The 15,279-nt window shown below is 40.1% G+C and overlaps 1 protein-coding gene across 3 annotated transcripts in view; it reads right to left on the bottom strand.

Annotated features, from left to right (window-relative positions):
• FBXO16 (F-box protein 16) overlaps positions 1-15,276 on the bottom strand; it is a 57,141-nt gene extending 41,865 nt beyond the window's left edge. For 2 of the 3 annotated variants that reach the window (XM_078445571.2, XM_078445572.2), the window contains exons 1-3: positions 14,998-15,275; positions 9,990-10,124; positions 1,687-1,722 (exon numbers count right to left, since the gene is read on the bottom strand). In XM_078445571.2, coding sequence (XP_078301697.1) covers positions 1,687-1,722; positions 9,990-10,088 — 135 coding nt within the window. In that variant the 5' untranslated portion in view covers positions 10,089-10,124; positions 14,998-15,275. Of the gene's footprint in view, positions 1-1,686; positions 1,723-9,989; positions 10,125-14,997 lie in introns of all 3 variants that reach the window. The other variant, XM_078445573.2, reaches the window with a different exon arrangement.
• Positions 15,277-15,279: the final 3 nt, after the last annotated feature.

Genomic DNA, 15,279 nt, shown 5'->3' with positions numbered 1-15,279 from the left:
GTCATTCCCCCAGCTCTTGGAAACCACTAATCTATTTTGTGTCTCTATGGATTTGCCTATTCTGGACATTTCATATAAATGGGATCATACAGTATGCGGCCTCTATGTCTGTTTTTTTTTCACTTAGCATATTATTATTTTTAAAAATTTTTTTCAATGTTTATTTATTTTTGAGGGGGGAGGTGGGGCAGAGACAGAGAGGAAGACACAGAATCCAAAGCAGGCTCCAGGGTCTGAGCTGTCAGCACAGAGCCTGATATGGGGCTCGAACTCACAAACTATGGGATCATGACGTGAGCCACAGTTGGATGCTTAACCAACTGAGCCACCCAGGTGCCCCTTACTTAGCATATTATTTTTAAGGTTCATCCATGTTGTAGCATGTATCATTACTTTATTCCTTTCTCCTACCTTTCAAAAAATTTAAAAATTTTCTTACCTTTAAAAAATTTTAGCAAAATAAATGTAACATAAAATTTACCATTTTAACCACTCTTAAGTGTACTGTTCTGTGGCATTAAGTACATTTACACTGTTGTAATGTACCATCACCACCATCCATCTGCAGAACTTTTTCATCTTTCCAAACTGAAACTCTGTACTTGTTAAATAATAAGTCCTCATCCCTTGGTAATCTCTATTCTACTTGCTGTCTCTATGAATTTGACTACTCTAGGTACCTTATATAAGTGGAATCAATACAATAGTTGTCCTTTTGTGTCTGGCTTCTTTCACTTAGCATATTGCCTTCAAAGTTCATCCATGTGGTAGCAGGTATCAGGATTTCCTTCCCTTTTAAGGCTGAATAATAGTCTACCATAGAATAGATCACATTTTGGGGCACCTGGGTGGCTCAGTCAGTTAAGCATATGACTTTGGCTCAGGTCATGATCTCACAGTTTGTGGGTTTGAGTCCCACATTGGACTCTGTGCTGACAGCTCAGAGCCTGGAGCCTACTTAGGATTCTATGTCTCCCTTTCTCCCTGCTCCTCTCCCCACTCATGCTCTGTCTCTCTCTCTCAAAAATAAACATTTTAAAAAAGTTAAAAAAAAAAAGAATAGACCACATTTTGTTTATCTATTCATCAGTTGATGGATATTTGGGTATTTACACTCTGACTATTAGGAATAATACTGCTATTAACATTCATGTACACATTTTGGCATGACTGTATGCTTTCAGTTCTCTTGGGTGGTAGAGACAGGTGGGGCTCAGAGAGGAATCTGATGAGTAGTAAACACTGCTTAGAGTTTGATCATGACCCAGGGAAGGACAATGACCACGGGGACTCTGTGTCTCCCTTGAGGAAAGAGTGAGAAAGTTTTCAGTTGTGTAACGAATAGTGGTACCTTGTTAAATAAAAGCATAAAGTTGTTACAGCTTTCCTTTGGAAATTTAAATAGAGGCAGAAGGGTGTAGATGGATGCTAAGCAGCTCAATGGATGAACCGTGCTGGTTACTAAGTGGTCATCTCATATCCGAACTCACCTTTCTGAACGCTGTTTTGTGAGAGATGGAACCCTACTTCATGAGTGTAGAACCCTAACCGATTCACACAGATGGTACCAGTTAAATTTCTCAGGCAATAAGTGTTCAGTTATGTTTATGTTCAAACTGAATTCTTTGGGCTCTATGATAATGTGACATAACATAATATTGAAGTAACTATATTTTGAATGGTTACCCATTTTCCAAGCAGAGCTCTTCTTTCTTCAAATACCTGCAATAAATAAAAAAGAATGGAATGGTTTTATATTTCATGGTTCAAAATACCCATTGTAAGAAAGACATCATTAAAGTATCAATAAATAAAAATTGACAGTCTTTTGACTGTACCAACTGAGTATAAAAAGACAGATTTCATTCCTGAGAGGGTACTTTACTTATTTTTAACTTGGGGAAGGTATCATTTTTTTCAGTTTATCCATGGGGAATAATTCATCTTAAAGAAAAAGTAATCCTTTTTTTTAAAGGCAAGAAATAAGAAAAGAATGGAATTGTAAAGTGAAATCAATTTTAGAATTTGAAAAGAGATGAAAGACCTGATAAAGGAAAAACAGGAAAATAGAGATCCTCCCCCAAATACCAACCGTACGAGAACCTGTGAAATTTATGAACGAACAGCTCTGTTTTTATATCTTGGTATGTACACCCCTCAGTGGGTGTACCTGCACTGAAATGTCTGTGGGCTTAGAAATGTGTTTATGTACACCTCTGGACATACAAGTCAGTGTTTATCTGTATAGGTTTGTTATTATAGACTATTTAGGACAGAAACCACGTCTGATCCATTTTTTACATTTCCAGTATAGAGTGCAAAGCATATTACAGATACTCAGATACTTGTGTTTGCTGGATAATGAATATCCTTATGGATGTATCAGTGCAATGTGGATGGATTTATATGTTAGCGCAGAGGTGTTTTTCTGAGCATCAGTCATGTGTGTATTGTTTTTTTAATTTAATCAATTTATTTAAATTCAAATGAGTTAACATACAGTGTAGTATTGGTTTCAGGAGTCATGTGTGCATTAGAATGAATGAGGGAAGGAGACTGATGTGAGAATGTGTGGCAGAGGAGGGAGTTATGGAGACAGGAAGCAAGGGAGAGTCATGAGCAGACATGAATGTCTCTCTCACTCCTACACACACCCCCACTGGCAGCTTTCAAAATTGGGATTGATGTTTCTCCCTTCCTCTTAGCACTGCCTAGATTTTCCAGCCCTGTAAGAATGTTCCCCCTTGGAGAGAATCTAAGGCCTATTTCTTCCCTTTTTGTGGAGGAGGGTGAGGAGCTGGTTTTATGTTCTAACAGATAATGCTTTCCTTCCTTTTTTAGACTCTCAAACTCTAGTTTCAAAGGGCATAGGAAAATAAGAATTGAAATAATTGGTCCAACAGAAACCTCATGGCCTGTGAAACATCGGTTTTGCTCCTGGCCAGAAGATCTCACACATCACAGGTAAACACTTTTCACACATTAAAGAAGAAGAAAAAGAATGCCCTTCTCCCCTTCCCCCTGTTAACTGTCACCTGGGCTATTAGGACTCTCAAATAATGGCAACAGATAAACTCAGGATTTCTAGATGAAAACAGAAGAGAACCTATAGAATACAGAAGATTTAAAAATCTGGATTCAAATATTTCCTGGACTCTCGCCCTCTATCTAACCAAAGCCTGTCAATCATCTCTCGCCCAATCCAAGTCACCAGCACCAGCACTTCTCTGATATCTAGGGATCTGGCTCCTCTCAACTCATATTCCACTTATAGCCCACACTCCACTTGGGGTTTATAGGGTTTGCTATGGCTCTCTAGTTGCTTCCAGTCATTTTATGTTCCCATGTGGATTACAGATTTCTCTATAATCTGTATGGGTTGCATGGCAGGCCCTCAACGAGCATCTGCTGATTGAACAACAATAAAAAAGCTTCAAAAGTCATAGAATTTTAAAGCTAAAAGGAATCCCTAAGAGCTTTTCATTTCCTTATGTTAGAGAGGACAAGCAGAGGCCTGAAGGATTACATTTATAATTTTTTAAGAATCACTGGTTCCAGTCTGTCTGTTCAGCTCAACTCTGTACTGGGTTCCTCACTAAACCTTGGTCTCCCCTGTCCTGACTCCCAGCCCTATTTTCACAATGAACTGCTGCCCATACTTGGGCCTTACAGTGGGAATAAGAAAAGGTTAGATTCCAAGACCACAACCTCCTTTCAAAAGGAGGATGAGATGACCATCATGGTGCCCAATGACAATACGGGGCATTTGGAAACAAAGGGGCACTGACTTGAAGGGGAGAGAAGAGTCAGCAAGAAGGTAGGAGGAAAGGAATGGGGTGGGAGGTGGGGAGTGTCACTCAGGCTAAAACAATAGTCCTTAGAGAGCCAATGACCAAGTCTAAGCGGGTCCAAGCAAATCCAGTTCTTACCAAAGGCATCTAGACCCAAGTAGAAACGGATGGGAATGAGTGGGGAGAGGAAAACCACTAGACAAGCTCAGATATGGTTCTTGTTCTACCCTTGCAAGAAATATAATTTGGGACATGCTATTTGTCAGGTCCTCAGTCAGACTCAGAATCTTATACTCTCTGGTTTGGAGCAAGTCTTCATTCCCAAGATTTGCAATCAGGTTCATCGTCTTAAAGAGCTGGAAAACAAAGTATTGACTCAAAATAGAAATATTAAAATGGATCTTCTTTCCTCGCAGAACACTGCAGTCTGTTTATATCACAGTTTACTCAGAGCCTGCTGTTAAGTCAAAATCCTACGGTTGTATTTTAGTCTGTTGACACTGAAGTTACATATTTCACCATGTGACATCATTACAGTGTAGGAGTAAGACATTTAGGGGCTCCTAAATTATGACTGATTGATGGCAACTAGGTGTTTTTCTCAGAACACCCTTTTAACATGTACTGTACTACATTTGTAAACCGTACTTGAAAAGAAATGTTGGTTACTTTCAACTAAAACGCTAGATGGTGGAGTGCCTGGGTAGCTCAGTCTGTTAAGCAACTGACTCTTGGTTTCAGCTTTGCCTCGTATTGGGCTCTGCACAGACAGTGCAGAACCTGTTTGGCATTCTCTCTCTCCTCTCTATCTCTGCCCCTCCCCTGGCTTGCTCTCTCTCTCTCAAAAATAAATTAAATGAACTTAAAAAAAAAAAAAAGAAAATTAAAAAAAACACTAGATGGCAAAGAAATGTGTATGTTTAAAACATTCTTCCTTTAAAAATCATAATGCCTAAATTAATTTGAAATCTGTTACATTTGCCTATGCTGATCATGCTATTTTTTAGACACCCAAATTTGAATTCAATCTCTCTGCTTAAAGTCTGCTGTGAAGTTAAAATCCCGTGACCCAATGAGCACCAAGTGTTGTATGGAAGTGTTGAATCACTATATTGTACCTCTGAAACTAATATTACACTGTATGTTAACTAACCGGAATTTAAATAAAAACTTAAAAAAAAGTCTATGATCCTGTTTCAGTCTGAAATAGTTATGTCTTTTACCTATTACTACAGAATTGAAGAAAGACAAAATTAAAACAAAAACAGAAAACAGGACCTCAAAATTACAGTGGTCATTAATGACAAATGCCCTGTTTTAGAAGTGTAGAGGGGCACCTGGATGGCTCAGTGGATTAAGTGTCTGATTTTTGGTTTTGGCTCAGGTCATGAACTCACAGTTTGTGGGATCAAGCCCGGTGCTGGGCTCTGCACTGACAGTGTAGAGCCTGCTTGGGTTTCTCTCTCTCCCTTTCTCTCTCTGCCCCTCCCCTGCTCATGCTTTCTCCATCTCTCAAAATAAATAAACATTAAAAAAAAAAAAAGAAGAATTTCTTTCCTTGAAATTATTGTGTGGACACCTTCTGGCCAGCTGTATCCTTGGTATCTGTTTTTTAATACCTTTTGCACAGTTAGAATGTTAGATCTGGAAGCAACCTCCAAGGTAATCTGGTCGAACATACTCATTTTATTTTTTATTTTTTTTGAACATACTCATTTTATAAAGGATGATGGTAAAACCCAGAGAAAGTAAATGACTTATTCAAGTCATGCAGGAAATTATCGGTGATCTGAAACCAGAATTTCCAATTCCCAGAGTTACTGTTCTTTATTTTTATTTACATAATTTTAAAATTGTTTTAAGATTTGTAATTTTATTGCACTATGTAAAGCAAAAAATGAAAGCTTTCATTTTACAGGACCACCTCCCCCAGTGCCATCCACCTCTTTGGGGGAAACGACTATTAATAGTTTGGTATACCCATATACAAATTTTATGTGTGTGTCTATGCACATTTAAATAAATACATACATATGTGTATACATGCAAAGATTTAAAAAAATAATTTTACTCCAAACTAAAATCTAACTAAACCGAAAAGTAATTTGTGGTAAAAAATGAGAGCTCTAAAGAACAAAATAAATATTATCTCTAGAAATTATCATTTCTAGACAAAAGCTTTTCAACGACCAAGATAAGACAATGTAATGCTTGCTGTGATGCACTGCCCTGGGTTTATTCCACCTGTTGGGGAGTGCTGCTGGCTGTTAACCATGAGGTTGAGAGCTCTGCTTTGTCCAAGGTCAGGCTCTTCCATGGGGCAGCTAGCATCTACTGAATGGTCGGTGTAGAAGTGTATGTATGTGATTTCTACACCCAGTGTGGGACTCCAACTCATGACCCTAAGATCAAGGGTAGGATGCTCCACTGACTGAGCCAGCTAGGCGCCCCAATATGGAAGTATAAAGGCTGGTGGCTACAGTGCCAGGCCTCAAACTTGCGACCTTCTCTCCCTTCTCCTCCCTTTCCCCCCTCACCTACCTCTACTCCTTTCCCTTCCTTAGTGCTGATCCAGAAAGCCTTCCACAGTGGATGCTCTATATGCTATACCAGAGTCTGCTTCTCTAGTTAACCAACCTGCAACAGGCAATCAGGCAACTAAGATACTTTTTTTCTCCATAGCTGCTAAATCGATCAAGACTTCCAATTTTTCAAAGAAAATTTCTGAAAATCAAGGCATCCAACAAATATGTATTTCAATTCAAGTCACTTTTTCACATATGTGTAAAATCTTCACAATTCTATGTGGAAACAGATTTCAAATCTAAACATTGAACTTTTGGGGGGGAAAGCAGAGAAGCTGTTATATAAACTGTTGGAAAGTTAAGAACATTTACAAACAGGTGCTCAATAAACAGTTGTTGAGCTGAATAAAAAATACTCCCAATAGACTTGTGTTCATGGCCAGATGAAGGCTGGATTTCTCTCTCTCATTCTCTGCCTTCCTTTTGTTTCTCCTGGTCCCTCCTTTTATTCTATGTCTCATTCTTCTTTCCTCACTTTTTTAAAAATCTTTTTCCTTTTCAGTCTCTCTCCCTTTTATTTCTCACTGTTCTGATTGCTGTGCTGGCTGCTTATCTGTCTCCCAAAGTCACTCAGGTTTCACACCAGAAGAATAGAAACAGGAAAGTACTGAACAGGAGGGGTCAGGACTGAAGCTCTTGCTTTGCCAGAGTGATTAGCACATCAGTTAGGTTTAGAGGGCAAGGGTCAAATCCAGACTAAGAAAGGAGGGATTTAGGAACTAGAAGGCAAGAGAGTCAGTTGAAGGAGGTCCCAGGGAGGATGGCTGAATTCTGACTCCATCTTTTGTGCTTCAGGAATGTTATCAGGCACTGGAAATACAGAGAGAAAAGACAGAATCTCAACTCAACACATTGCAGTTGAGTGGGAAAGTTGGTAAACAGTGATGAGAGCAAAGAAAAGCAAGCAGGAGGAGGCTTTCCAGAGAAAATCGTATTGGAGTTAGTGCTTAGAGGGAGCAACAATGGCTCATCTGGAGGCCACTTAGTTAGCCTGGACATAGGATGGGAGGAAGCAGTGGCAGGGGTAGGAACCGAGAGGTTGGCTGAGGTCAACTTAAGAAAGATCCTCAATGCTATGTGTAGGGGTTTGGAATTTACTCTTTGGAGCAGGGTGTGTTATCAGTTTTACATAATAGGATTAGCTTGGTATTTTACTTTAAAATTTTATTTATGTTTATTTTAATTTTTTTAGTTTGGTATTTTAGAAAAATCATCCTGGGACCAGTGCAGAAGATGGACTGGTAGGACTAGAGGGAGTGAAGCCAGTTAGGGGTTACAGCACTGCATCAGGCAAAGGGTGATGAGAGTGTGAACTGACAAGGTGAAGCTGGAGGCATATAGATGAATAATGGAGAGAGCCCTGGATGAAAAGGAAGTCTCCTAGAACTTGAAAATGAATTGGATATGGAAATGAGGGGGTGCTGGAAGAAATACCTCCCTGGGCCTCCTTCTCATACTCCTAAATGTGTTGGAATACTGAGAGTCATTGCTCTTTCCTTGGGCCATTTCTCCAAGTTATGTTTGGAGCAAGGCAACTTTGAGTAATGAGGTACTGTCTCCTTTTGGGACCAAGAGCAGACTTGCTTACTGCTTACTACAAAAGCAATGGATTCCTTCCAAACTAGTACAGCCACTCTGGAAAACAGTATAGAGGTTCCTCAAAAAATTAAAAACAGGGGCGCCTGGGTGGCGCAGTCGGTTAAGCGTCCGACTTCAGCCAGGTCACGATCTCGCGGTCCGTGAGTTCGAGCCCAGCATCAGGCTCTAGGCTGATGGCTCGGAGCCTGGAGCCTGTTTCCGATTCTGTGTCTCCCTCTCTCTCTGCCCCTCCCCCGTTCATGCTCTGTCTCTCTCTGTCCCAAAAATAAATAAAAAACGTTGAAAAAAAATTAAAAAAAAAAAAATTAAAAACAGAACTACCCTCTGACCTAGCAACTGCACTACTAGGTATTTATCCAAAGGATACAAAAATGCTGATTAAAAGGGGCACATGACCCCAATGTTTATAGCAGTGCTATCGATGATAGCCAAAGTATGGAAAGAGCCCAAATGTCCATTGACTGATAAATGAATAAAGAAGATGTGGTATATACATATACAACAGAATATTACTTGGTGATCAAAAAGAATGAAATCTTGCCATTTGCAACAATATAGATGGAATGAGAGTGTATTATGCTAAGCGAGATAAGTCAGTCATAGAAAGACAAATATATGATTTCACTCATATAAGGAATGTAAGAAACAAAACAGATGAACATAAGAGAAGGGAAGGGAAGCAAAAATAAGACAAAAACAGGGAGACAACCCATAAGAGACTCTTAAATACAGAGAACAAACTAAGGGTTGCTGGTGGGGTGTTGGGTGGGGGGATGGGCTAAATGGGTGATGGGCATTAAGGAGGGCACTTGGGATGAGCACTGAATATTATATGTAAGTGATGAATCACTAAATTCTATTCCTGAAATCATTATTACACTATATGTTAACTAACTTGGATCAAAAAAAAAGAAAGAAAGAAAAGCAGTGGGTTTACTGTTCCTCAGTAAGGGTTTGTGCTACAAATCCATGGTGTGTAGTATTTTTCTGGGCCTTCTATAGCATTCTTGTGGGACAAGGTGGGCAAGAAACAATGCAAACATGATGCTACAGCTGCTTGCTGCACTGTGAGTAATGAAGCTCTTTGTCTCTCCAAGAATCTTGTGTTTTACTATGAAACAGTAATGTCTTCTATGCCATCAGTAACAGGCTAAGTTATGAGCTTGTAAATTGGGGAAAACCAACCCAGAGCTGGCAGGGAGAAGGATGATTTCTGGCTCGAGTGACTTGGTGTAAAGTGATGCCTTTTACCAGGAGGAGGAACTGGTGTGTAGGAGCAAGATAATGAAGTCAGTTTTATTGATGTTGATTGTATTTTACTGCCAACGAGGTGTGGTCCTTGGGATAGGTATTGATAATAGGAGCTCACAGGCCTGTTGGTAAATTCTGCCTCCAACTGAAGCAGGAATGGAAATCCCCAGAGGCTGGCCAATCTCACACCCCAGCATGATACTCAGCTTCCCATCTCTGCAATCCTTTGGTGTATTCTACTCGTGCTTCCCCAGAATGCAGGTAAGAAAGAAACTTTTTAGGAGAAGCCTAGTAATGTGAGTCATCAGTTGAGATTTACTCATTTTATTTATTTGGTTAAATGTCCACCATTATCCAGTAACTGCAACTATAGCAAGAAAATCTTTTTGGGGAACTCCTCACAGAGTACCCTCTTCTCTCTCATTCCTGGCTATTCTAGCAGAGAACCAGTGATGGGAGAAAAAAGGCACTTGGGATGAGAGAGAGAGAGGAGCAGCGACAGTAGAGGAAAGAGCAAATCTAAGACATTGTCATCATGGGCAAAGATTCTGTCTACAACCAGCTTTGCCCATATAGCAAGAGCTCAATAAAAGCTTTTGGAAAAAATCCTACATCTCTCTTTTATTTTAACCCATTACACAATCCTAAACAATTCCTGTTCATATTTTGATAACTAACGTTTTTATACTTCCCCCCCCCCCCCCCCCCCCACACACACACCTTAAGGCATGGATTCATTGATAAAATAGCTCTGGTTACTTACCCGGTCATTCAAAAGCTGATGGTTTAGGGGTGTCCAGGTACTCATCTTTGTCTGCATTTTGGGGCCATCTATGCTTTTTGGAGGTGCAAATGCCATCATGAAATAACTGAATACTTTCCATAAGAAAAACCATACCTATCAGAAGAAATGAATCATATAATCTTCAGAATATGAAAAATACTAATACCATGCCATCTTTTAGTATGTTGAAAGAGGGAAATGGGGGGAAGAACATTTACTGGGATCATTTTACATGTCAGGCACTTTACATGCATGCTTAATTAAAGCTCACAACAATCTGGTAAGGTTGTAGATTTTAGCCCATTTTACACATGAAGAAAATGAGGCTCACCGAAGTTACACACCCTGCCAAAGTTTACAGAAGCAGGAACTGCTGGAACTAGAAATCAGATCAGGTCTGTTTAAAATCATTCCCAGGTAAAAATATACCCCATTTGCCAGAAAGAAGTATTTTAACTTATAAAATCATAGTGCAGTATAAAGCACTCCATCTTTGCCCCTGTGTCTTTCTTCCTCTCCTCCTTCTGATCTCTAAGTAACAAGGGTTCTAGCTTGACACCATATTTAAGAAGTAGAATGGTGTACGGGCACCTAGGTGGTGCAGTCAGTTAAGTGTCCGACTCTTGCTTTTGGCTCAGGTCATGATCCCAGGGTTGTGGGATCAAGCCCTGCGTCAGGTTCTGCGCTGAGTGTGGAGCCTGCTTGGGATTCTCTCTCATTCTCTCTCTCTGCCCCTCCCTGCTTATGTGTACTTTCTCTCCCTCTCTCTCTCAAAATAAATAAATTAAAAAAAAAAAAAGTAGAATGGTGTAATGGACAAAGCCAAGCCTTTAGAGATGGACAGATTTGGGTTGGAAAATGTGCTATTTTTAGATGCCCAGTATATGTCTGCCTTCATTTGATTAAAACCCTTTAGGGGTGCCTGGGTGGCTCGGTTGGTTGAGTGTCCGGCTTTGGCTCAGGTCATGATCTCACGGTTTGTGAGTTTGAGCCCCATGTCGGGCTCTGTGCTGACAGCTTGGAGCCTGGAGCCTATCTCGGATTCTGTGTCTCCCTCTCTCTCTGCTCCTCCCCTGCTCGTGCTCTGTCTCTCTCAAAAATAAATAAACATTAAAAAAATTAAAAAAGAAAACAAACCCTTTAATTTCCATGAAGAATTACATTCTTCTCATTGTTTAGAGTCTGCTGGGTTGGTTCATCAAGGTGGCTTCCCCTTTCCCAGGCAAGATGGGGTCATAAAACCAAGCTAGGCCAGCTGGACTGGTGCTAGTTCATCCTTACCTAACAACTGAAGGGTTGTTCACAATAGCACTGATATTCTGTTAATTTGCTCCCACTGCCTCACCCCTCAGAAGCCCCCTGTCTTTTCTTGTCCATTTTGTGAGCCACCTGATATTCTTGCAATAAATTTCCTCTTTCACTTATTTGCTTCATTGAAAATATTACATTTGCTTACATTAAAAAATTACAAAACTTTTTACCTCATACAAGTTTGATCCTGGCTCTAAAACCTACTAGCTGTATAACTTTTTACAAGTTATTCAATCTATCTGAGCATTTTATAAAAAATGTTTATTTATTTATTTTGAGAGACAGAGAGAGAAGGGTAGGGGCAGAGAGAGGGAGAGAGAGGATCCCAAGCAGAGTCTGCACTGTCAGTGCAGAGCCCAACTTGGGGCGTGAACTCATGAACCATGAGATCACGACTTGAGCAGATATTAAGAGTTGGATGCTTAACTGCATGAGCCACACAGGGACCCCCAATCTATGTGAGCATTTAATCTATCTGCATCTACCATCAACCACTGTTTTGAAGATTAAACTGGTCCAGCAGAGTGTCTGACAGATGAGTGGTCTCAAGAAGTGGTAGCTTCCTTGCAACCTTTCTTAGAACTTCCTGTCATTTACAGAGTGTCTCGAAACCCATTAGAGAGCCATAGCAAAATATTTTAAGGTGGAAACCATTTGAAGCAGACTGATGGTAGTTTCAATGTATATCCTCAGTGTTTCTGTTTGCTTCTGCCTTCCTTGCTCTTTAAAGATGGGTTGCATATTAAAAAGCAGTAGTGACCGAGGAAGCTAGGGCTTGCGTGCCTGATTTATGGGCTCCAAAAATTACTCTACGGTAGCAAAGGCTGGACAATTTGGACAATTAAAAAAAAAAAAACATTACTTTTCGGCTGATATGGGGCTCCTCCAAATGCTAGATCTGAAATCTTTGAGGTTTTCACTCGACAGGTAATATTCTCTCTTAGGGTTGAGTTACAGCTGAAGAGAAAGCCAATATTTTAAAACCACAAGGTCATCATTACACAATTCCTTCTTGGCAGTAGCCTACTGCCACCATACCACTGATATAAAGAGGACCCAGATCAGCACTCACATTCTTCCCTACCTCTAACAGCTAATTATCTGAGTCACACATGTTTAGCCAAATTGCAAAAGGTATAGGAAATTATTTCATTACAGTATTATTAATTGGCAGCTATAAAAGTATGTGAGTGGGCAAATTATAGATACAAAGCATGGTCTCGGAGCCTAGATCCGCCCAGTTAAAAATTACATATTTCTTTTTGTATTGTTCTTATTTATGTCTGACCTTTTTTCTCTTTAAACCAGTTGTTATTTTTAATCTTTTTTTTGAGGGCCATAAAGATATTTGAGAATATGATAACAGCTAGGAATCCTTTCTGTAGAAAAATGCACATGAATATAACATTTTGCTTACCCCAGGTGAAAAATTCCTGCTGTAAGCTGAGAACTTTCCAGTTTGTATAGGAAACAAGCTAGGTACAATTTCTGAATTAGGGCAAAGTAACTTCTCTTGGGCCTCCCTAAGGCCCTGCACTGGCTATTCTCTTTTTCCTGGTGCCTAACAGCTAGAAATTATTTAAATTAGCTTCTCTTCAATTAACTTGGCCTTAAGGAGATAGGTCTGGCCAGGAGAAACAGCCCTCTTGGTAATACAGTTCTGCTGAAGCATTCAAATGGGGTTGTCCTGCCCTTGCCTTCATCATTATCCTTTTGTGTTTTTTTCCTCCTCCCGCAGTATACATATCTGCATGCACACACATGTTCATGGTATAAACACTCAGTACTATTACAAGACAGACACTTGTATATAACATGCACAAGAAATAACTATCCCCACTCTTTCAGCAAGACAAAGCAAGTTGTCTTCCTCTCCTTCCACATATAAAGCTTGCTGTTTTGTGTGTGTGTGTGTGTGTGTGTGTGTGTGTGTGTGTGTGTGTGTGAGACCTCTTTCCACCTTAATTGCCATCCTGGAATGTTGACCTTTAAGTTTTCTTTGAATAAAAAGGAAGATTCTTTGGCCCTAACCCCCAATGTATGGTATGGTTCTAGTTCCATGTCCAACAGCAAGGATGGGTCCTCTGGTAAAGTTACAGTGGTCACAAATCTCCAATCCCATTTTCTGAGCCATTCTTCACACTGTCACCATTATTCAATTATACTAAGGACCTATTAGCCCTGAGTTAGGGGGTACAAAGATAAGAGTCTCTGCTTTAATATACCATGCAATCTACTGTCAGAAAGGGTTGCTTTTTTGTTTTATTTTTTATAAATAAAAATTGTATGTAATTAAGATGTACAACTTAATGTTTTGGTGTATGTTTATATTGTGAAATGATTACAAAGTATTATTCATCCATCATCTCCCATAGCTACCATTTGTGTGTGTGTGTGTGTGTGTGTGTGTGTGTGGTGAGAACACTTGAGATCTACTCAGTAGGTTTCAAGTATAAAACATTATTATTAATTATAGTCACCATGCTGGACATTAGATCTCCAGAACTTACTCATCTTATAACTGAAAGTTTGTACCCTTTGATCAATGTTTCCCCATTTTCCCCATCTCCCAGCCTCTGGTAACCACCAATCTACTAATGGAAGTATTTTTTGAAGGACCAGTTGATTGTGTCACTTTTCAGCTCAAAAACCTTCAGAGGCTCTCTGAGGGCTACAGCATAACCAGACTCCTTAGCAAGGAAGTCTAGGTCCACTAAGAATTTACCTCAATTGACCTTTTCAGCCTCATCTCCCAGCCCCTCACACCGTGCACTATCCGCCCAGACACACTGAGCTTTGGTACAAAACAACTAGTACAGGGGCGCCTGGGTGGCGCAGTCGGTTAAGCGTCCGACTTCAGCCAGGTCACGATCTCGCAGTCTGTGAGTTCGAGCCCCGCGTCAGGCTCTGGGCTGATGGCTCGGAGCCTGGAGCCTGTTTCCGATTCTGTGTCTCCCTCTCTCTCTGCCCCTCCCTCGTTCATGCTCTGTCTCTCTCTGTCCCAAAAATAAATAAAAAACGTTGAAAAAAAAATTAAAAAAAAAAAAAAAACAACTAGTACAAAATTCTGAGGCTTCTTGGCTCATGTCATTTTCTTACATTGCTCACATGAATCTGAATCCCAGTACTACATAATTGGTACTCAAATATTGGTTAAATCAACTGAATGAATACAATAGTGGGGAAGCAGTTTAAAGACGAAAACTAATAGGAATGTAGGATAAAACTCAGAACATTATGAATTGAGCACTGGAATTATACTCAAGGTTATCGGATTTTTATTTGGAATACACAGAGAATAAGACTGAGTTTCTCTGCCAACACACAACTCATTGTGCACTGCAGTATCATCAGAGAAGATCTCAGATAGTATCAGGAAATTATCAGGCAACAAGGTATAGTCAGATTTAAATACGAATTCATCTTTCATTCAACTGGGTAGAGACTAAGCAAAAACTATACTGCAATACAAAGAGCGAGTGTTTGCTAGGTATAGAAATAATTGTTGTTGTTAATTTCGCAAGTACGAGGCATCTGGTACTTTAACTGCAGCTGAAACGGAGCGAAATGTAATCCCCAGGAACACTAACAAGGCTTGTGAGAGGCCCAGGAGGATCTTAGAATGGAGCTCTCAAAAAAGTCTCCATCTTTTTCATGCACTGCCCACTGCTCTCACCTCTTTAGCTCATCTCCTTCTTCAAGCCTCAAGCTCTGGTGTTGCCATGGCAGCTTTTCCTTTGACTCTGTCCAGCCCCCACCCTTCTTTCCAGTCAGTAGTCCAATCACCATCTATAAATCCTTTCGCTGGCATCCGGGGTCTCTTAGGCAACAATGTGTGGTCTCTTGATTGGCCAAGAGATTCAGAAGGGCTGGCTCCAAAATTGGGCACACGGATAAAATTAAAAAGCAAGAGCGCAAGAGGTTGGGAGGGGCTGCAATCTCCCAATATAATGCTGGG

The sequence above is a fragment of the Panthera onca genome, chromosome B1, assembly GCF_046562875.1.
Source record: "Panthera onca isolate mPanOnc1 chromosome B1, mPanOnc1 haplotype 2, whole genome shotgun sequence".
In the NCBI taxonomy this organism is placed as follows: domain Eukaryota; kingdom Metazoa; phylum Chordata; class Mammalia; order Carnivora; family Felidae; genus Panthera; species Panthera onca.
The sequence above is the reverse complement of the archived record's forward strand: the minus strand, read 5'-3'. Positions and strand labels throughout refer to the sequence as shown.